The 24123-nt window shown below is 39.1% G+C and overlaps 1 protein-coding gene across 5 annotated transcripts in view; it reads right to left on the bottom strand.

The window, feature by feature from the left end:
* Positions 1-283: 283 nt before the first annotated feature.
* GUCY1A1 (guanylate cyclase 1 soluble subunit alpha 1) overlaps positions 284-24123 on the bottom strand; it is a 44926-nt gene continuing 21086 nt past the window's right edge. For 4 of the 5 annotated variants that reach the window (XM_073341434.1, XM_073341435.1, XM_073341436.1 and 1 more), the window contains 8 exons: positions 20554-20973; positions 14808-14869; positions 13123-13181; positions 11082-11791; positions 8884-9369; positions 8167-8310; positions 5668-5822; positions 284-1279 (listed from right to left, as the gene is read on the bottom strand). In XM_073341434.1, the coding sequence (XP_073197535.1) occupies positions 1078-1279; positions 5668-5822; positions 8167-8310; positions 8884-9369; positions 11082-11791; positions 13123-13181; positions 14808-14869; positions 20554-20808 (2073 nt within the window). In that variant the 5' untranslated portion in view covers positions 20809-20973 and the 3' untranslated portion in view covers positions 284-1077. The remainder of the gene's footprint in view (positions 1280-5667; positions 5823-8166; positions 8311-8883; positions 9370-11081; positions 11792-13122; positions 13182-14807; positions 14870-20553; positions 20974-24123) is intronic. The other variant, XM_073341437.1, reaches the window with a different exon arrangement.

Genomic DNA, 24123 nt, shown 5'->3' with positions numbered 1-24123 from the left:
ATGAAGGCTGCAGATGTGTACTCGTATATTTCAAAGCATTTGTCTTCACCTTTAGGTCTCATTGACAAATTTTAAAGTGAGTGAACTGTACATATTTCAGAGTCCATTTCACCTCTACATTATTTCTAGCTGAAGTATAAGATCATATGTTCAAAGCAATATGTTTGTATCCTACACACGATACAGTCCGCTTGGAATTTCCTTTCTATATAAACACTCTACATTATGTACTATTACTTCCCTCAAAAGAATTAAAAATTAATTGACAACAAAAAGAAAACATTTATTGCTATGATACATAGTATCAGAGGGAAATAATTTTTAAAATAGGGTTTAAAAACTCCAAAAACTAAAATCTTATTTGATTACAGAGGCTTTAGTGTATGATTATACAATATTTGAATAGTCTATAAATATTTATTTTATGCACAAAGAAATCAAAGTTCAGGGAACAGTAAGCATCCATATTCCACTGTATATACTGGCATTAGTTACAAGTAGCAACCTGATCCATCAAGGTGCTGAGTGCCTTCAATTACTGTTGACTTCAGCTCCCTCTAGGAGATGGGCAGCACCACATAGGACTGTAAAGATGCAATGGAAGATGCAAAGATGCAATGGAAGGAGTTATTTCAGTAATGGGTGTTTCCTTTTTCATATGGAGCAACTAAGAAAACTGCATTTTAATAGTCATTGGTATGCACCAGCGAACCAAACCGCATCTGACTGCATCATTTGTACACAACATTTTTTGATACACCGTACGTACAACATGTTTGGAATTTTCAGGACAGGTAGAGTTGAAATGGTCGTTATGTAGCACAGATTACCACGGGGGGAAAAAGTACTCTTAAACAGTGTTTTAAATAATGAAGTTGAAATATTATTTTAGTGACTATATATCTTCTGGAAAGTAAAAATAAAAAGTAGTATCTGACATACTTCCTGAAATTTTAATACTGGCTTTCAGGTATTAACAATCTAAAGTGCTTTCATGTTTCATACTTTTTTAAACTCTCAATTTATACAAAATTAAAATATTTATAAAATTCTTTTGTAAATGTGTGAATGTACAATTTAGTCTACCCCCGTTGCCTTGCCCAAGAAATTTGCATTACCATCTTCAAATGCTCTCTTTTGAAACCAAGGCTTTGAATTTGTTCCTTGAAGATAAGCGTCCAGAAAGTAACAAATACCAGGAATATCACTGGGAAAGTTTGGAGGAAGTTCTTCTCTTGAGCGAGGTGTGAACACAAAATCTGGATATTCTTTTAGCAGCCTATGAGACAATTAAAATGACTTGATTAAATATGAAATCAAACACTAACTGCTACTGCTAGTGACAACATTCTTCTTTTTACATATCTTGTAAATTGGAGCAGAATTTGTTCCAGTATCTATATGTTATTTTAAAATATTGTCTTGCTTATTTAGCATAACCTTTGCTCATTGATTGACATGCGGGTACATGAGATACTCAAACAGGAACATAGTCTCTCCTTTTTTGTCCATACAAGGCATGTTTGTATTTCTCCTTGTTCTGAATGTACATGATAGATTTGTTGTTAACATTTCAAGAGACTATTTAGCATTAAATAATAAATCAAATTATTATATAAACCTGGCACCAGAAGTCATCTTTCAACCAATGAGATGCTGAAGGATTTCTCAAGTAAAATATTTAGACCTAATATTAAATATAACCTTCATGCTATTTTACACAAACTTCCACTAAAGCCAGTCATCTCCTCTGGCATCTGAATTACAAACAAAAAGTTTACTTCTACATTTTAGAGATAATTATTGACACAACATATGTGAAGTTTTAATACACCTTTGTGTGTAAACTATTAAAAGGCTGCAAGAATACATGTAATCAACAACTTACGATAGTGCTGAAATGATAGGGAAAGGAATTCTCCATCTAAGCCAAATCCCTGCCATCACAACAAGCCTGACTGAAGGTCTTACTGAAGGTCAACAGATTTGGGCTCCTTTGCAACAAGGAAGATAGCAAATTCCATAATTAAGTGTCCTGCATTGAGAATGTCCTTCCCAATGAAGTTGGAGAGACTAGGTGGGTGAATCATAGAATCATAGAACATCAGGGTTGGAAGGGACCTCAGGAGGTCATCTAGTCCAACCCCCTGCTCAAAGCAGGACCAACACCAACTAAATCATCCCAGCCAGGGCTTTGTCAAGCATGACCTTAAAAACTTCTAAGGAAGGAGATTCCACCACCTCCCTAGGTAACGCATTCCAGTGTTTCACCACCCCCCCCAGTGAAAAAGTTTTTCTTAATATCCAACCTAAATCTCCCCCACTGCAACTTGAGACCATTACTCCTTGTTCTGTCATCTGCTACCACTGAGAACAGTCTAGAGCCATCCTCTTTGGAACTCCCTTTCAGGTAGTTGAAAGCAGCTATCAAATCCCCCCTCATTCTTCTCTTCCGCAAACTAAACATCCCCAGTTCCCTCAGCTTCTCCTCATAAGTCATGTGTTCCAGTCCCCTAATCATTTTTGTTGCCCTTCGCTGGACTCTTTCCAATTTTTCCACATCCTTCTTGTAGTGTGGGGCCCAAAACTGGACACAGTACTCCAGATGAGGCCTCACCAGTGTCCAACAGAGGGGAACAATCACGTCCCTCCATCTGCTGGCAATGCCCCTACTTATACATTCCAAAATGCCATTGGACTTCTTGGCAACAAAGGCACACTGTTGACTCATATCCAGCTTCTTGTCCACTGTAACCCCTAGGTCCTTTTCTGCAGAACTGCTGCCGAGCCATTCGGTCCCTAGTCTGTAGCAGTGCATTGGATTCTTCCGTCCTAAGTGCAGGACTCTGCACTTCTCCTTGTTGAACCTCATCAAGATTCTTTTGGCCCAATCCTCCAATTTGTCTAGGTCCCTCTGTATCCTATCCCTATCCTCCAGCATATCTACCTCTCCTCCCCGTTTAGTGTCATCTGCAAACTTGCTGAGGGTGCAATTCACACCATCCTCCAGATCATTTATGAAGATATTGAACAAAACCAGCCTCCGGACCGACCCTTGGGGCACTCCACTTGATACCGGCTGCCAACTAGACATGGAGCCATTGATCACTACCCGTTGAGCCCGACAATCTAGCCAGCTTTCTATCCACCTTATAGTGCATTCATCCAGCCCATACTTCTTTAACTTGCTGGCAAGAATACTGTGGGAGACCGTGTCAAAAGCTTTGCTAAAGTCAAGGAACAACATGTCCACTGCTTTCCCTTTATCCACAGAGCCAGTTATCTCGTCATAGAAGGCAATTAGATTAGTCAAGCATGACTTGCCCTTGGTGAATCCATGCTGACTGTTCCTGATCACTTTCCTCTCCTCTAAGTGCTTCAGAATTGATTCCTTGAGGACCTGCTCCATGATTTTTCCAGGGACTGAGGTGAGGCTGACTGGCCTGTATTTCCCAGGATGTCCTTCTTCCCTTTTTTAAAGATGGGCACTACATTAGCCTTTTTCCAGTCGTCCGGGACCTCACCCGATCGCCATGAGTTTTCAAAGATAATGGCCAATGGCTCTGCAATCACATTCACCAACTCCTTTAGCACTCTCGGATGCAACGCATCTGGCCCCATGGACTTGTGCACGTCCAGCTTTTCTAAATAATCCTGAACCACTTCTTTCTCCACAGAGGGCTGGTCACCTCCTCCCCATGCTGTGCTGCCTAGTGCAGCAGTCTGGGAGCTGGCCTTGTTTGTGAAGACAGAGGCAAAAAAAGCATTGAGTACATTAGCTTTTTCCACATCCTCTGTCACTAGGTTGCCTCCCTCATTCAGTAAGGGGCCCACACTTTCCTTGACTTTCTTCTTGTTGCTAACATACCTGAAGAAACCCTTCTTGTTACTCTTAACATCTCTTGTTAGCTGCAACTCCAGGTGTGATTTGGCCTTCCTGATTTCACTCCTGCATGCCCGAGCAATATTTTTATACTCATCCCTGGTCATTTGTCCAATCTTCCACTTCTTGTAAGCTTCTTTTTTGTGTTTAAGATCAGCAAGGATTTCACTTCTGAAGTTGGTCCAATAAAAGATATTACCTCACCCACTTTGGCTCTCTAGTATCCTGGGACCAACACAGATACAACAACACTGCATACTTCCCAATGAAGTATACATCAAGGAACTATCAGCTCAAACTTTCCAGCTGATCTCAACTGCCAGGTAAAACAGGACAAGAGAGATGGACTTGGATACTTAGGGTCCAACTCATAAGGACTCTATAGATCAAAACTGGCACCTTGAATTGAACCCAGAAATGAAGTGGAAGCCAGCACAGTCTGTGAAACACAAGTAAAATATGGTCTATGTGCAAAACACTACTAAGAAAGCAAGAAGACATAATCTGCACTAGTTGAAGTTTCCAGGTGTTCTTCAGGTGTAACCGTAAGTAAAGTATATTGCACTAATCCAATCTAGAAGTGACACAGACATGAATAATGGTGTTGAGGACTACATCTGATATGTGACTACATCCTCACAACTTCTTTGCCATGTGCATATAGAAAAAAAAGCATTCTTGGCCACCAAGGTTATCTTGACACTCTGAAGAAGCTAGGGATCTAATAGACCTCCACTGTGAGCTACAGGAACAAAAGGCAGGGTACCTCCTTAATAGAAGGAACAAATATCACTTCCCTGTTGTCACTGGTTTCTTCCCCCACCCAACGTCATCACCTCAGACTTTATCTGAATTCATTTTTCAACCAGCCCATTATTATTCAAGCCGTGATCTTGGCCAGATGCTGGAAAAGCCAACAGATTATATCGATCTGGGGATGTGAAATAAAGACTTAGAGCTGTGTATCATCAGCAAATTCAAACAAACCGCATTATTTCCCCTAGTGGCCTCAAATATACATTCAACAGGAGGCGTGACAGAACAGGATCCTTCTGTATCTCACAAGGGAGAGCTCTCTATCTGACTGATTGAATAATCTCCTAACCCTGTATTCTGGGTCCTCCCTGTGAGAAAACAGCAGAGCAACTTAACTGCAACTCTGTGTCTCTCCAGTAGTGTCCACAGAACTGTCAACAATGCCTTGGGGTCAATGGCATCAACGAAATTTTTATAAATCAGATGTCACTAGAGTTGCTTTGCTACAATCTACTCAGTTATCTTTCTTAAACAAGGAATATTCAAGATCTGGTGATAGTAGCCATGCTTGTCAATGTCTAGAGATGTTTTCTTAAGAGCCTACCAACTGTTCAGTTAGGCTGTTATTTTCGAAGGTGCCTAAGTGAGTTAGTTTCCCAGCTCCCATTGAAAATCACTTAGCTCAATGAAGACCAGATACCAGGAGATGAAGAAAAAGTAAAAGATACAAAGCTTCAAGGTTAGTAGCAAAATGTATTTAAGTTATCAAGACTTTTTATTGTTCTAAATAGGGCGGGGAGAAAATACATATTAGCTACTCAGCCTCACTCCACACTTTGCTTGTGGCTGTCCAGCTCTTGAGTAAAAATAATCAAGGTACAATCATGAGCAGTAAGGTCAATGGATAAAATAGGAAAGCAAACAATATTTTGAAAAGAAAATGAGGGAAACAATTGTGAAAGTACTAAAGAAACAGTCACTAGTTTTAGATTATTTTTTTGGTAACTATATGCTGTAAATTACTGTACCTGTAAGTTGTTGGACTGACATTTATTTTCCTAGGTATACTGCAAGACTCAAACTTGTTGGCAAGAGTTACATTGTTTCCAAAGAGACAATAACGTGGCATTTTAACCCCAACAACTCCAGCAAAGACGGATCCAGAATGGAGGCCAATACGCATCTTTAAATAAAATACATAAAACAATATTTGTTAGCTAAAATAGTTTAATCTATTGAAATCAGTTCATTTTATTGGTTCATCCTTAATTAGAATGATCATGAGGTGGGGGTCATCTCCTTTAGATGCACGTATTCCGTTTTCATTAGACGGAAGTAAACCTGCTCAGGGAGAGACTAAACTGCTTAATTTTACTGCCATAAATATTAAACAGACATTCATTTGCTTATATAACTGTGATCAAGTTGGTCTCTACAGCCCTAAATTGATCTAGAAATGACATCAGGAGACACAATAACTCTCAGTTTACCTTCCTGGGTATTTAGAGGGAAGGGGAATTATACAGTGGAAAGATGGGCTGGTGACATGATTAAATAAATGTAAGAAGCATTGGGTTTTGTCTTAAGGTCAGAGTTTGAGCTCTAAAGAAGGAAAATGATGACACATGTACACCACAGTTCCAGTGGTAGAAGTGGGCATACCTAGAGTAAAGCCTGGTTCTAAGACATGGGAATTGAGTAATTGATCAAACAAGCCGGCTATCGAATGCATAGGTCGGTTGGAGTGTGCAGGAGTCTCTTCTTCTGTAATTAGTATTAGGGTTTGCATATTTTGCTTATTTGATATTGTTTTTTGTGTTCCTTCTGTTTTATTTGTTCTCCCTTTAAAGGACCTCTTAGATGAACGATTCTCTCGCACTTAGAGCGGGTCTCTCCAGAACAGTGGTTTGGCAGAGTGGTGGAACACTGTGGAGGAGCTTGCACTGCTACTACCTGTGCTAGACCATTCTTTTGCATCTCTACAACTCTCAATTCTACACCTTTAACAAGAGCTGAACTGACGTTCTGTACAGTTTTAAATAGAAAAGCAGAGCTCTCTGCAACAAAAACAACATCCACCACACAACAGAGCCCACGGATGTCTGACACTAATGGACACTAATATAGCAGGCTAGCTTAAAATAAGAAATGTGCACTCAGGCATCTTTTTTAGAAAATGTATTTAAAAAATGGAATAATAAAGCTGAGACACAGTGCACAAAACAGCCAATAATTCTATTAAGAGATCAGAAATGGAGGAAGCTTCACTTTCATTTATAAAAAGCTTCCATTTGATGCTTGTAACTTCTTATGCAATACACATTATTTTCTGCAACTCTTAAATGAATTTTATAAGTTTAATAGTATCTGTCTTTCAAAACTATGACGTCAGCATTTGTGATGGAAATTGTGAAGTTCTTCATTAAATATTGTTAAAATGTTTCCAGCATCTTTCTAATTACATTTTATTTTTTTAATCTGTTGTGACTTATAATAAATAATGGGACATGTTTATAACAGTAGGGTGGCGTTCTTGCTGATAAAATGTGGAGTACATAGCCATCTCAAAATAACTTTTCTTGGACTTCTATCTGAGCCACAAGAATTATTTTAACCCATAAAAGAGGAACTGGATTTAAAAACAAATGAATAAAGATGCAAGGAAATGTACTAAATAATAATAATAATAATGTCTGGGGTCCCAGAGGCCTATAGACTTAATAAAAACAGGATCCAATCCAAATCTCACTGAATTCAATAGAAAGACTTCTCTTGACATATGTATTTTGGATTAGTGCCATATTTAGTACTTCCTGGTGAAACTGATAAAATGTTTAGTTGACCATTCTTTTAATGCAAACATGCACAGGAGTAAATTTGTTCATACTAGTCCCATTTTTTTTTAATGAGATGTAAACCCATGCCTAAAATTAAGCACATGCTTTGTTAAATTGGAGCCTTACTTTGTTGTAACCCCACCATAGCTGACTGAAGTTTTGCCCAAGTTAATGTTAATGGTTTAACACAAAACTGGGATGGAAAAAACTGTCATGTTTTAGACACTCTTGCAATAAGGATTATTGTTGTCCTTTTGGTGATTCATATTCACCCACTGCCTCAAAATAGTCCCTTCCAAATGTAATTTTCTCACTGATTTAATTTGAGAGAGACAGGTTTAGTCTCCTAAATAAAGTACCATAGCAGAATATTGCACATCCATGGCAACTTTATTGCTGCTGAAACACTGAACAACAGTACACTAATGTTCTGCAAATGATTTCAGAGAATTTCAGCCCTCCTAATGGATTTTTACATTTTTGGTTTAATCTTTCCTTCCTTATAGAACCCTAATCCCTAAGAGAATTAAAACTCTGGTCCTCTTGTCAGATCATTCCCACACTCTCCCTGTTTGTTCCAAGTTATTAAATGTTATGTAGGTGACATTTCATTGATGACAAAATAATAAACATTTCCACCCCAGCAAAAAAAATCTATACATGAATATGTTTCTAATATATTTGCCTGACCTTGATAGGCTCTCCATGGGGAGACATCACCTCATCTGACAGCTCCATCATCTTCAGTGCCATCAATGCTATTTGAACAGCGTGTGTCTCGCTTTCTTTGTGTAAACCTCCAGCCACGCAATAAGCATCTCCAATGGTCTCCACCTAAACATATACATTTGTCTCTTACTGTCTATGCAGTCTGAGATGAAGAAGACATATGGCATAGTTTTAAATGCTCTCAATAGGCCACACCCTGCAGTTCTTACTAAGACAAAACTGCCACTGGATTCAATTGGAGTTTTATCTGAGGAAAGACTGAGTCCTAAAAGATAATTGGATCAAGTCCTGCAAAGAGCAGTTGCAAAGACTGCCTTGCACTGGTGCTGGCAATTGCTTTATTATGCTAAAATACTTACCCCCTGCTGTGGGACTCTGGCACCTACTTTGATCAAATGCTTACCCCCGATTCACCTGAGAGTGTACCTGAGAGCAGAACTTTAACCTAAGGCCCCTAACTTTCAGCAAATTTCCCACATGTTTGCACAATCAGCTGACTTTGTAGACAATCTCTGTTTCATTTTGTGACCTGTCAAACTATTATAGTTAAGGTCTGTGTCAAAATAATTTTTCAAATCCTATTATTCTCTATACCAGCTTAGTCTCCCTTTCCTTCCTTCCCCCCCTCCTCCTACTCTGACCCCCAAGATTGCCATAGAAATGCAATAAATTCTCTACCTTGTAGACATCTAGCTCTCCGCACTGGTAATCAAAGCGAGTATAGAGCTCATTAAGCATGGTGATAACCTGCATAGGTGAGCACTGGGCACAGATGGCAGTGAATCCTACAATGTCAGAGAAAAGCATTGTGACATTATTAAATTTCTTGGCTTGCACAACTTGTCCCTGCCACAGCTGCTGAGCAACCTCACCAGGAAAAATTGAGCACAAAAGATCTACTGTCTTCTTCTTCTCCTCTTCCAGAGCTTGGTGGGCCTTCTCAAGAGTAGCTTTAAGCTTTCCTAATCTCTTCTTTAGTCCATCTTGAGCTCTGGCTTGTTCTCCTATCAAAACAACATCCCTCAGTGCATTATGAATTGGAATATCAGAAAGGTATAATCCACGTCCTGTAAAATCTTCTAATCTGTCCACACAGGGAGATCCCAAGAACAAGATGGCACCGGATTCAAAAATATAGATCATTTGGCCTTTAAGATCCATTACCTGAGACAATAAAAGAAAGAAGAGTCGTCCACAGCTATGGCAATAATTCAGGAAGGGGAAGAATTAGGGCAGACAGGCTGTATCACACAAAGAACGGTTTGGTCCTATGGCCTTGTATTTTTTAAAAATAATTAAAGGGAAACATATGGTGCTGAAGTTCCCTTAAAGCCATCCAGTGGACCCAGGCAATTATCAGAACTACTGTTGGACTCCTAGGTGCCAGGGTAAAGCAGTACTTACTGATAAAATGCCTATGTCTGATATGGCATCAGTAAGTGTCAGTGTATACTGGGGAGAAACCAATAGCCAAGAGCATAATTTTGTGCATTTTTGGTGTGCATTTGTTGATCAGAAATCTATAGATCTGAGTTAACAACTACATTATCTGTTTCATGCACCAACTTGTTTATGTTTGTCTGTGTGTCTGAAGGAAGGGGGGGAGGGAATCCGCTTCTATTTCAGCAGAAGAACTTTACAAACTAGCACAATTTAAAAATAAATAGGCATAAGTAACATGAGCATCATGTTTTAATTCTCTACAAAAGAAAGCAAAACGTTTTGCATTAACTATTTTCTATTGTTCTCTTTCACACCTAATCATATAGTATATGAAGGTAATGCATAGCTTTCATTATCATTGCTTTTATGGGCAAATTTTCAAAGAGCAGATACCCTATGTTGTTTGCAAATGGACATTTGCATGTGTATGTACCTGCAAAGGCAAATGTATCTTTTGCAGGCACAAACAAATACACATATTTCTGGAATCTGTCATCTCTTGGAGTCTTTAAGATACAGTCTATTACTGTATTTGAGCTACCAGTAAAAGAAACAAACCTTAGATAAACTCACTAAAGCAGCATTGTCATTTCCCCCCACTTTAAGGTAAAAGTTGATTAAAACCTTTAATACATAGAGTTCTTCAGATGGTGGGGCTGAATGGCTCAGTTACTCATTAATGGGGGTTTGGAGCCCATCTCATATAAGTCATAAGTTCGAACTGAGCACAGGCCAATGATGATCAAAAGCCGCTGTCTGAGCTACTGTGTCTCAGCCTGTTTGCCAGTGACGCAGTGTCCACAGCACTAAATAAATAAATATATCACTAATTGGTATACATGAGGACACTGTCAGCAAAGGTATCAAAGGCTGAATGAATCTGGAGAGTGAACTATCCTCTCACCCTCTCCAGATCAGGGATAAGGCAGACTAACAGGGCAGTGTGGTAAAGCTTTCAATGCCACTTTCTCTGCCTCTGTTCTGCAGCTGCTCTGTCCCTTAGCGAATGTAACTGTCTCCAAAGGGACAGTGCTTCCTTGGCTTTACTTTTCATCTCAATAACCACCTGTTACATTTTCTTAACATAAACAAATATAGGGCCAAATCTTGCGGTCCTTATTCAGATTAAATTCCTAGGGAAGTAAAAGAGTTTTGATTGAGTAAAAGCTTCAGGATTTGGCCTACATTTTGTTACACAACATTCTGCATCTGACTAGAGATGACAGTATAGTCTCCTGTTTCCTGGAGATACTCAAGTTTAGAAAATATTATTATAATCATTATTTGTTGTATTAGCTATGGGAGGCAGAAAATCTAGGATTACAGACTGTGCCTTCTTTATAGTGGCTATTGATTTATAACTCTGCCTCCAATAAAGAAAAGAAAAGCAAATAAATGCTTCACAGAAATAATACTTATGCATCAGTTCTTACCCTTGATGACTTCTTAACAGCATTGTCCCATCTCTTCACTCGTACAGTAAACTGCATATTGAGCATTGTCATGATCCCACTAAATGTGCAGTTTATTCTAGGGGTAAGAATTTCAAAGTACTCCTCAAAGTTAGGATTTGCTAGAAATTCTCTCCTGTTCAAAAGTCTCCTTATCCCATTGCCAACTTGCAGAACAGCCATATCCTTGTCAAACATGAAATGAAATGGGAAAGTCTTACAGAAGAGAGAGGCGGAAATCACAAGAGAGGACTGTGGTTTACATGGAGATAAGGAAGGTCTTGTGCTTTTGACTAGTACAGAGTACAACAAATATGGCTGGTTAATAAACTCCGTGCAGTCATTACGAAAGCAGGGGGGCATAAGCATAACTTCCACTTCGGTTTCATACAAAATATGAGCTGCTGCCTTAATAATGCCAGGCAGAATGAGACTAGTTATTTTCTTAGGAAAGAAACAGTACACATTTAAGAAGTCTTGATCTTTTTCCAGGCATAATATGGAGGCTTCCTCAAGTTTGCTCTTTTCGTCTGCTTCTTGGCAATGGCCACTCTGCTTCAGAAAGGTATTGAAACTGTTCAAGAAGTCCTTAAGGGTTCCTCCAACAGCTCCTAAGATGTGTTCATCCTCTTCATAACATATTTTGAATAGCTCTTCACCAAGAGATTCCTTTACAGTTTCAACTGGAACACCTACAAATGTAGACCCACATTTCAGTCAATCACTTTGAGTTTCAATCCTTTTTCCCCACCCAGCACGAACTCATACCCTTCTAGCACTACACTTCCCCATCCCAGCACAGCCGTCAAAAGAGACTCTGGGTTAGAATTAACTTAGTTAAGTCATAATATCCAGTGACTGGGAAACACAGAGTCTGGGTAGAGCTTGCACCTTAACCTCTTGTTTTCTCCTTATATAATCTCCCTTACCAAATACAAGTTTTGTCTCAGCTAAACATCTTCTGCCCAGTAGTGCTGAACTGGGCTCCTCAAAACTTTGCCAGTGTCATTCCTAACCAGTTAGTAGGTCTTGCTATTGAAGGACACAAGACTCCACCTTCCCTCCAGAGATGCAGAAAGAGCCACTCTTGGCTTCAGGAATTAAAACATATTTTGGCACAGCACTTACCTCTAGGTCAATAAGCTAGTCCTATATACAGCACAGCTAAAAACAAGACAGGGACTGTTCTGGTTAGAAAAGAGATGACTAAAGGGGATATGATAGAGGTCTATAAAATCATGAATGGTGTGGAGAAAGTGAATATGGGAATGTTATTTACCCCTTAACATAACACAAGAACCAGGGGTCCCCGATGAAATTAATAGGCTGGCAAATATACAGAAGTACTTCTTCACACAACCCATAGCCAACCTGTGGAACTCATTGCCAAAGAATGTTGTGAAGGCCAAAAGTATAACTGGGTAAAAAAAAGAATTAGATAAGTTCATGGTGGATTGGTCCACCAATGGCTATTAGTCAAGATTACCAGAGAAGCAACCCAATGCTCTCTGAGTGTCCCTATATACCTGTGACGGCTAGAAGCTGGGACTGGTGACAGGGGATATAGATCACTTGATTAAATTACCCTGTTCTGTTCACTCCCTCTGAAGCATCTGGCACTGGCCTCTGTCGAAAGACAGGATACTGGGCTAGATGGACCATTAGTCTGACCCAGTATAGCCATTCTTATGAATTTCATGTTTTAGATCAAACTTGATCTGTTCTCCCCAGACTGCAGTAGGCTGCTAGTTATTTAGAGGGTAGTACAGGTTCAAACAAATCTGGATTTCAATTTCAATTGAAAATGTTTGACCAGCAATATCTGTAATCCACTGGTGAGTATGTGTAACATGTCCCACTCTATATGAGTCTGTTACAGCCCTACATAAAGCACTTTGGCTCTTTATCTCAAGTTGTGCAATTCATGCTTTTAGTTCTTTTAGCATTTAGTCCCCAGTTCAATCCCAGGTGTGTACAACCAAGATTAGTGATTACTTAATATTATTTAATGGTGTCATATTACCTGCTGCATTTGCATGATCAGTGATTATTTTTTCAAAATCTTCTCTCTCCTCGTATTTCCTGAAAAGACCATAAAAATGTAAATTTAAAAAAAAAATCTGCAAAATCAACAATAAAACTTAATGAAGATCACAGTGCAATGAAAAAAATACTAGGAAAGTAACATAAAATATTTTCCCCATGCATGCTGTGTAAAGATTGGCTCTGTTGATCAACATGCAAATTTTCATTTCATCACAAATGGGCCTTGGTACAATATTGCATTGCCCTGTAAACTTGTGATACATTCATGTTTTAAGTGGTCTGATCTTGAATTAAATGGTAAGAAATATAGGTCAAATGCTATGGACCTTAATTGACTGAAATTCTCATTGACTTCAGCATTTGTACCTATGGTGACATTTTCTACTTACCTGTACTTGTATTCTATACTCTATAATATAATCAGGCATTTATTGAAATTATGCATTTCTCTGAATTAATTTACATTAAAAATGCATGTCAGAAAATATTTCTATTTTACTGATAAATATCAGGGGTAACTCCATTGATTTCAAAATTAGTTAGTTCAGTGGAGTTGCTCCAGATTTGCACAAGACAAGAATTAGACCTACTGAATTCTTTTGAGGTAATCAGCATTCACTGACAAACTTTGAGCTAAACTAAGGATTATCCTTACCTTAATTTAACCAATACATTTTGAACACATTGTACATATACTGTTCCCTACATTCTGAATCTGAAATACCTGGAAATATATATATCACCATAGTACTGGAAATGTCTACATTCTTCATTATCATCCGGATTTTCAATAGCTTATTTTTTTTCTCTTTCAGACTAACATTCTAAAAGGAATATAAAATTAAAGATCAAGAAAAAAATAATCCCCATTGATGAACCGTTCAGGAAGCAGCAATTAACATATACTATCCAATTGGTTAATTTTGGATTAGTCAGTGTTTGTAAAGTACTTTTAAAATGTAAAATATTATTTATATGCTACATAGGAATTGTATATTGTTGTAGTTAGTAGCAACATTTTCCCCTAATTCAGTATTGTTTTCTCCTGCAGATATAAACAATAAACACTTAAGCCAACATTTTCAAAAATATCCACTAATTCAAGAGGCCTTGCTTTTTGAATAGCCAACTTGAGACACCTTGAGGGGCCTTATCTTTTAGAGATGCTGAGCACAGTTAGCTCCCATTGACTTTGACTGAGGGTATGTCTACACTGCAGTTAAACACCTGCAGATGACTCGTGTCAGCTGACTTGGGCTAGGGGCTGTTTAATTGCAGCATAGGCATTTAGGTTCACGCTAGAGCCCAGATTCTGGTACCCTCTTGCTCTAGCCATAACCCAAACAAACATCTACACTGCATATATCTGTTGCAGCCTCTGCTAGCTGGGCTCCTATAAACACTCCTGCCTACCCTACCCAAGGGGTGGTCCCTGCACCAATGTTGTTGAATTATCCCTTTAGTTATTTAAGTCAGACAACACCTCTGTAAGTATTTTTAAATAAACTGTTGCACAGAGAAATTAAATGACATGAACAAGACCACACATCAAATCAGTGGTGGAACTGAAAATAGATCTCAGGAATCCTGATTCACCTTCACTAACTACTCCTTTCCACTCTCCTTTACCAAGTGTCATTTACACGAACACATTAAACATACCTGCTTTCTTTTATTTTGTTCTTTGCTAATGTTCTCTGAAGTGCAAGATGTAACCTTTCAAACTGGAAATGAAAAGTGATAAGTTAATTAAAATGTCAGTTGCTTAAAATTGTAGCTGAGGCCTGTCCTGACATGAGCAATTAACACTTAGCAGGAGGTTTCATTTCTTGGAAGACAGAATGGGAAGTAAGCATAGAATGTCTGAGTCAGCTAAGACAAGAGGGAGAACACTCAGAGAATCATTCACAGGAATGTAGGTAAGGAATAGGTAGCGCATGTACAATTCAGGGACAGAGCATGCTACACTGGGAATTTTTCCTGCAGAGTAATCAAGCCAATTCAAAAACGTGTGATGTAAGGTATATTAATTTGAGTGAGATGTGTAAATGTATGTAAAGGGAGAGAGTTTCTGTATAACTTTGGAGCTGTGATTTACCCTGCATTCACCCCACCACCGCACCCCCGGGTTTGAGTTGGATCAACTCAGCATAGTGTTGCTGTATGCCAAATAAAGGAACCTCAGTGACAAACTCTGGAGTTGAACTGAGTTTTCTGAATCCCAGAGAACTGGATGAAGTGTTCTGGATAAGCCGAGTAGAAAAGGTCTCAGAGGAATCCCAACCAAAAAATGCAATAAAAAGAATTATATTATTATAAAAAGGCTTTATTTGCTTTTTAAGAATTAATATTCCCTTTCAAAGAGTGAAAGTCATTAGAAAAGCATAAAATATCAATTTTTAGAGATTAGTTTATTTTGGTATCTTCAGTTCCAGTAACACTGTAATCAAGTAATCTGTGTCAATGTGCCACTATGGTGGTGTATTCTAAATACTGTGATGTGGCTTTACTTCCATGTTGCTAGATGCTGATAACGAAAACACTGTTTCTAAAATGTAGCTTTTGACATAATCAGCTCTACTTTCTATTGCCATAAATTAAAAATGAAAAAGACTAAACACCATAGCTCAAAACTGCCCTACGAAATGTGGCTGTAAGGATAAGAAAAATAATCAGAGAATCATAGAAGATAAGGGTTGGAAAAGACCTCAGGAGATCACCTAGTCCAATCCCCTGCTCAAAGCAGGACCAACCCCAACTAAATCATCCCAGCCAGGGCTTTGTCAAGCTGGGCCTTAAAAATCTCGAAGGATGGAGATTCCACCACCTCCCTAGGTAACCCATTCCAGTGTTTTACCACCCTCCTAGTGAAATAGTTTTTCCTAATTTCCAACCTAGATCCCCCTCACTGCAACTTGAGACCATTGCTCCTTGTTCTGTCATCTGCCATCATTGAGAACAGCCTAGCTCCATCATCTTTGGAACCCCCCTTCAGGTAGTTGAAGGCTGCTATCAACCCCCCCCCCCACTCTTCTCCTCTGCAGACTAAATAAGCCCAGTTCCCTCAGCCTCTCCTCATAAGTCATGTGCCTCAGCCTCCTAATCATTTTCATTGCCCTCCGCTGGACTCTCTCCAATTTGTCCACATCCTTTCTATAGTGGGGGGCCCAAAATTGAACACCATACTCCAGATGTGGCCTCACCAGTGTTGAATAGAGGGGAATAATCACTTCCCTCGATCTGCTGGCAATGTTCCTACTAATGCCATGTTTTCATATTGCAGTTAACTTTTTCCTAAAAAACTAATTATATTTCTTGTACATCCCACATTGAAGGACAACAGATAGTGCTTCTCTTAAGCAATAACGTTTCTATGGGCTTTAAGTGCTGCAATTTTTTTCCTGGCAATTTTAGGAAGTCACGTTAAAGGGGTCAAGATGAAAAGTCATAAAATATAGTTTCCAAAATAACCACCAACCAGTGCCTCAAATAACCTCTACAACCATTTTTGTGATGATAAAATACCTGAGAAAAGAGAACAGTTTTGAATATAGGAATTCCCATAACCCCAGCGTGACTCTGCCCATTCTAAAAAAGGCATCCTAAGGGTGAAATTCTGGTTATTTAAAGAGCCAGGTAAAAAGACTTGGTGAGAATGGCCAACTAGGGTGTCTGAAGGATATAATCCAACCCCGCTCCAGCCCACACTTGCACATCCACTCTGCAGTTCCTACTCCAGCCTCCGGTCTGGAACACAGGCCACAGCTCTCTGCACACACCTAATATATGGCTCCAGACCAGTGAATCTGCCCTGTGACTGGATCTATTGACCATGCCCCAGCACCACTCAAAACCCACACCTCCATGGTCCAGCACAGAAAACCACCAGGGAGCATGCTATCCTCTCATTTCAGGGTCCCTGTGTGCAGATTCTCTTTGGTCTGGCCTGTCCATATCCAGTGGAAATGTATCAGTTCCACTGTAATTTCCACTTTGTATGCTTCCAGAAGACAGGCCAGGACGGAAGGATACTCTGCTGGAAAAACAAATATCATAAGAAAGGCAAATAGTTTGGTTTTCAAATAAACCCAAAGAAACCTCATTTAAACAAGACGTAATTCACATGAGCATATCAACAGGAACAGATTGTGGAGGGCAATCCAACTCTTCACTCAACTCCAAGTACTGTACTCTATCATTAAAAAAAAAAAAAATCCAAACAAGCAAGGAAACAAAAAACCCACATGCATTCTCTTTTATCTTGAGCCTAAAGAAAAGTTATTTTGGGCCATACTGTGCTCTTGATTCCTACGCATAAGTCTCATCGACGTCAATGGAAGTGACACGCTTTGATCAGGGACACAATCTGGCATTTTGTTTTGAAGTTTTCATATTGAAAAAAGGGTGACATAAGTCACTGTTAGGCAAGGAAGCACAAGGTAATCTAGTAAGAAATAAGCTTTTAAACAAACTTAAATCCATCTAGAAAGGAGGATGATTGGGAAAACAGGCCCTGATCCTGCAGCTGATAGGATGAAAACAGACTGCTGTGCCTGCACAGAGCTCCACTGATTTCAACTACTGTTGACTCCTGTTGTAGTAACCTTGGGCCAGGTCCTCTGCTAGTGCACATGGTCACAGCATTAGTGGAGCTGCGCCCTTTTCACCCAACGAGGATCTGGACTATGGTCTTTCTATATAGAAGAGCTGTGTACACTTACACCATTCTCCAAAAAACAAAAAATCTATTTTGTTAGAGAGAGAGAGCGAGAGAGAGAGCAAGAGAGAGAGAATTAGCAGCAGCAAATTAAAAATAAAATTAGCCAAGCAAAATATGCTTCAGTCACAGACAATGTGTTAACAAATGACTGTGGTGGGACCACTGCGAGAAGGCACTGTGGCCAATACATTTGCCTGCAGAATTTAATTTCCTCTGAATTTATTTTAAGTGATAGATGTCTTTCATGTTACTGCACCAGGCAGAAAGTAAAAGAAGAGAGTCTATTAAAAATTGATAGGCTGAGTATAAGAACTGGAAGAGCTGTGAAAACAGACATGCAAATAGAATGAACAACATTCCATCGCTTGCTGCAATGTGTGCTGAATGTCACCAGCCAAGCTAACATAGACACTCAGAACATTAACAATTGAAAATTTATTTCCCCCTATTAAGACTTCATGAGAACCAACTTAACCACTGATCACCAACTCCCCATCCACTAGAAGGTCCCAGCATGCACTATACACATGACATCACACCTGTCATGGAACTCAGCCTAAGCCAGACAATTGGACTATGTTTACACTGCAGCTGGGAGTGTGTCTCCCAGCCTGAGTAGACAGACATGCGCTAGCTCTCCTCGAGCTAGCATGCTAAAAATAGCAGTGTGGATGCTGTGGCATGGGTGGTGGCTCAGGATAGCCACTTGAGTCCACGCCCATCCAACCCCCTGGGTCCAATCTTGGGTGACTAGCCCAAGCTGCTACCTATGCTGCAACACCCACGCAAGCTAGCACAAGTCTGTCTATATGGACTGGCAGTCTCCCTCTCATCTGCAGTGCACATATTGCCTTGCAGGTCAAGCAGATGCTTTCTAAAATCTGTTTGGTGCAGGTTCACATAGCTCCTTTCATTGAGTCAAACCCTCAGGACTTAATCCAGTTCTCACTACTATTGAAATCAATGGAGTTTGCCTGTGCATGGACCTCACTATTTGGGCAATGTTTAATTATTTATTTTTAGTATTTAAAACAACTGCTATCAATACTTTTTGAAACCGATATTGTGGCACCTGACTGCTCAGCTAGTTTGAGCAGGGCATGTATATCCTCTATTTCTTTTTGCACTAGGCCTTAAGTTGCACCTGAGAAAATATGTCTTTACTATTTCTGCATGTCACTATTATTTGTATTATTAATTTAGCACAAAAAGAAAAGGAGTACTTGTGGCACCTTAGAGACTAACCTATTTATTTGAGCATAAGCTTTCGTGAGCTACAGCTCACTTCATCGGATGCATAAAGTGGAAAATACAGTGAGGAGATTTATATACACACAGACCATGAAAAAATTGGTGTTTATCATACACATTGTAAGGAGAGTGATCACTTAAGTTGAGCTATTACCAGCAGGAGAGTGGGGTGGGGGGAGAGAAAACCTTTTGAAGTGATAATCAAGGTGGGCCATTTCCAGCACATTTCCAGGAGTTAACAAGAACGCCTGAGGAACAGTGGGGGTAGGGGGGAGGAGGAGGAATAAACAAGATTATCACTTCAAAAGGTTTTCTCTCCCCCCACCCCATTCTCCTGCTGGTAATAGCTCATCTTAAGTGATCACTCTCCTTACAATGTGTATGATAAACACCCATTTTTTCATGGTCTGTGTGTATATAAATCTCCTCACTGTATTTTCCACTTTATGCATCCGATGAAGTGAGCTGTAGCTCACGAAAGCTTATGCTCAAATAAATTGGTTAGTCTCTAAGGTGCCACAAGTACTCCTTTTCTTTTTGCGAATACAGACTAACACGGCTGCTACTCTGAAACCTGTCATTAATTTAGCACAGACATTTGGGGGGAGGGATAGCTCAGTGGTTTGAGCACTGGCCTGCTAAACCTAGGGTTGTGAGTTCAATCCTTGAGTGGGCCATTTAGGGATCTGGGGCAAAAATTGGGGATTGGTCCTGCTTCAAGCAGGGGGTTGGACTAGATGACCCCCTGAGGTCCCTTCCAACCCTAACCCTCTATGATTCTATGTTCAGTGCAATACAGTAAGAAATGCTTCAAGTAGTTTGGAAGCTAGCTGCTGTAACCCTTAATGAGGCGAGTAGGCCCACTGGTTTCAATACTGCACGTAGGCATCCTGTTGACTTCAGAAGGACTACTTATATGAATAAGCATTACAGGTTTGGGCCCTAAATCAAACACAGACAATACAGTTTAAACAAGCAATATGCCAGAAGGGCCTTCAGTATGGAAATAGCTATTTTGCATTTTTATTAAAAGGATTTATTTACCTATCTGTAGTGGATTATGTGTAATGATTTGCAGAAGAAACATATTTTTAAGGAGTGATTTAAATGAAGTGATGGAGGATGATTAATGTAAAAGGCGAAGGGAGGCCTTTGAAGAGTACCGGGCAGCATGGAAGAAGGGATGAAGCGAAAGAGGCACAATGATTCAAAATGGATTTTGGCACAATTACATCCAGCAGCAGTGGGAGAATGAAGAAATGAGAGCAGAGATGTAGGCAAGGACAGAGCTAGGCAAGGCCCTGAAGGAAGAACAAGGAGCTTGAACTTGATTCAAAGACTTACATATACTTTAATGCTTATTTAAAATGCATTCTTTGAACGTTTATCCGTAATGCTCTAATAAAATACTATTATCAGTACCCTGTAATCATTTACCTCAGGAAAGAGCAGTTTGCAGATGCTTTCAGCTAACGTGTGCAGATACACCCGGCTTCTACTGGTTTTCCTTTGTGGAAGGTTCCTGTGAGCGTCTTTTTCACTGACTTCTTTGCAGATTGGCAAAGCTGCTCTAGAACTATTTGGCACTTCTCCACATTCCTCCTCATGTTCATCAGATATATGACTTTGGGTCAGTAAGGAGAAAGGACATTCCCCGGTGATCTTCAGGTCTTTCAGTTTGGTACAGAACATACTGTACAAAGTCTCTCTGTCTATTGAGATTAAGAGTGCTTTGCTTTGTGTTTAATTCTCTTCTGCTGACTAACAGTAGAAGCCAGAACAGTAGATGAACGCAATTGCTGTGGAAGATTATTTGTCGTTATAAATCACTGCAGGAACAGATGTAGCTTTATAACCCTACAAAACAAGAGGAAAGAAAAAAAGAGAATCAAAACATGAAAGACTGATAGTGTACACTAATTTAGTTTGCCTTATGGCTATGGGAATGTCAAGTTATGGTAAGGTCAGTCTTACCATAACCCAGAGGCTCTCACCCAAGAAAGAACTTAAGTACATGCCTAACTTTAAGCCCATGAATAATTTCATTGACTTCAACTACTGATGTACTTTATGTGCATGTTGGATTGGGGCCCTGGTAGCTATACAGAAATATATTTTATCTGAACTGTAACTGTGATCATGTTGAAGGAATAGGTCTCTGTTGAAAAACAAACAAAGACACACTGACAACAGTCAGAAAACATGTTTCATTCCTGTTCAAAAAAACTACCTGAAGTGGAACAATGGGATTTGTTTTTACTAACATGGGAATTTAAGCCTCAGTGCTCTTACTACTCACAGCATCACATTCATATGCGGTGCAAGTATGACAGAGTTGGATGTACTTCTGGAATGTAAGACCTGGATGCCAAGATCCAGCCCCTCAGCTCAGGGCTGTTGTCCTGGCCATGCAGGTAGAAAGGCAAGCTGCAGTGGATGTGGTTTAATTAGGCTGCAACTGTTTTCACTTAACACATCTGGGAATATGCAGCAATACATTGTACGTTGCTGGTCATCTTTCTTTCCTTAATCATTTGAGAGGGCTGCCACCAGCTCTCCCCATTTCCAGTCTGGTCCAAGCCTCTTGCTGCGACCCCACAGTCCTCCCCTCATATGAGGATTAAAGGGGGATAGGAAAAGGGTGGATTTGTCTCCCATGGAACCAGATTTTAGAAGCCCCAACCCTCCTTTTCCCAGCTTCCTTAAAACTACTTCCAACTCCTGTTTATCACTCAATTATATCCCCTTTGTAACAAGTATATGCCGTACCTGTTACCTCCTAAATTGCAATATCTTGACTTAACCTCCAGACTGGGGGCAGGGTCAGACAATTATGGAATGGGATAGACAAAATTCAAAAAGTTCAAGCTTTATAAACCATTAAAACACAAATTTTCAACATCACATGTCGAAATATAGAAAGTAAATATCCAGAAATCAACAAATCATGCCAGTTTTAACTATTCATTTTAGTCCATTTATAATAAGTCTCATTCAAAAGTCTAAATCACAGGATTTTGACTCTAAAAAGTTCTCAAGCAGCATTCATCTTTCTTTGCCTATCTGTAAACTCTGATTATCATCTATGGAAATATTTTTTCAACCAATTCTATATGTATGGAGAAATCAACATTTACCGACATTTATCCAAAAAAATCTAATCCTTCCAAGCTTGATAATAATGTATGTGCTACGTTGTCAAAAAATGTTTTTTAGGTCTTTGATTATCCTTAAGCACATGCTTCAGTGCTTTGCTGATTCGGGGCCTTACTTTTTAAGAATAATGTTGAATCAGTTTAATATCAATACTGAAGCACTTTATATAAACACTGTATGAAATACACTAGGGTTTAAGAAAATTTTCTTTTTGAAAAGATCTTTTGGAAAACAATGTAGCATTGAAAAACAGTGACCCTTGGAAAGTGGCTCCTGATGAATGAAATTCTTCATTTATACACACTGCCTCTGATCAGAAATGAACTGTATGAAAATTTCAAATTCTCAGCTTTTGAAGATTGAAGGGTTGTGTTAATCCCAGTAGCATTTGAACCTATGGCTCCAGTAAGTCTATTCCAAACATGAGGTTGATCTTCTTTCAACTGAAGTCTATATCAAACCCTCATAGATTTTCAAGTGAGAAGAATTAGAGCCTTAATTACTCCAATAATATTAATAAAAATATTATTACTGTACTAATATTTAAATTTCAAAACAGTTTAAGAAAAGGCTGAAGCTTACTCCTAACAAAGGTATTCCTAAGAACTGATTTGTTATTTCTATCGCTAAGTACATTATCTTTTTTACAAAAAGAAACTGGATGGCCCTTTGGTACACTATATCCCCATTTAAAACCACAATGCACTGAATTAGCCTAACAAAGTAGGGCCAAACCATGAACCTCTACATTGCCTTACACAGAATCAAACCTTTAATGAAAACAAAGTAGGAAACATAGTTCTACAATGTCTTGGCAGACTCATGTACAGTAACATGCCAGCATCCATACACCACCACCTTATAAAAATCACAGAGAGAAATTATAGGAGGACATCATCACATGCATCTTTTACACTCCCAAAACACAAACAAAACAAACCCCTGAATTCTGACTTCTGCTGGAGAAAATATGGGCAAGTGAGATATCAGGCACTCCTGAAACTGTTAGAAGACAAATTCTAGTCATATGAACACGAAAAGTTACATTATGTATTTGGCACTCAGTTTGGTAGAAGTAAGAAAATGAAGTTTGTTATGTTATGGAAGACACTTCCCTAATTCAAACAATATAGAGATATAGGTATTTAATATACTGACAGTAGCAAGACAATGCATTATCATGCTACTGTTTACTGGGGAAATATCGTCAGTTATAATGGGCCTTAAAAAAGTATGAGAAATATGGGACATGGAGTACATCACAGCCTGAATCAGACAGTCCCAATACTTGTTTGAAGAATGATGGTTGCTCACAATACTTGAACACACCCACTGACAACAAATAATAATTTAAAGAGATATGAGGAAACCTGGAAAGTTTCTAGCCCTGTCCTTCCTGCCCAAATCTTGCTCTTACAGAGTGCATCCCAGGACAACGTCTAGTGTTAATTCATGTTCTCCCTCTATCTCATATTAACTGTCATTATATTTACCTTTGGAAGCAAGTTTAAAATAAAAAAACTCACAGCTCCCAGGATCAAACAACAAACAGTAAATGTGTTGATCATTTGACTCTGTCCAAAATTATACCATGCTATGCAGAGGAAAACACTGATGAAATTATACAGGATATTTACTGCACTGCTCAAAATCTTTTGTTTTTAATACTTTTCAGTATACTTCCATCTATACTTGCCTGTATACCAGGTGACGTGCCTTCCTCTATGCTCACTTGTATTATTTACCTGTGAATTCTTTACTCTAGTAATAAATGTCCATGAAAAATAAATGTTAAGTACAGTGCAATGGATCAACCATACCTTTCAAAAACAGGTTAATATTAAAATTTCC

The sequence above is a fragment of the Lepidochelys kempii genome, chromosome 4, assembly GCF_965140265.1.
Source record: "Lepidochelys kempii isolate rLepKem1 chromosome 4, rLepKem1.hap2, whole genome shotgun sequence".
NCBI classification, from domain to species: domain Eukaryota; kingdom Metazoa; phylum Chordata; order Testudines; family Cheloniidae; genus Lepidochelys; species Lepidochelys kempii.
This window is presented reverse-complemented; position numbering and strand designations above follow the sequence as displayed.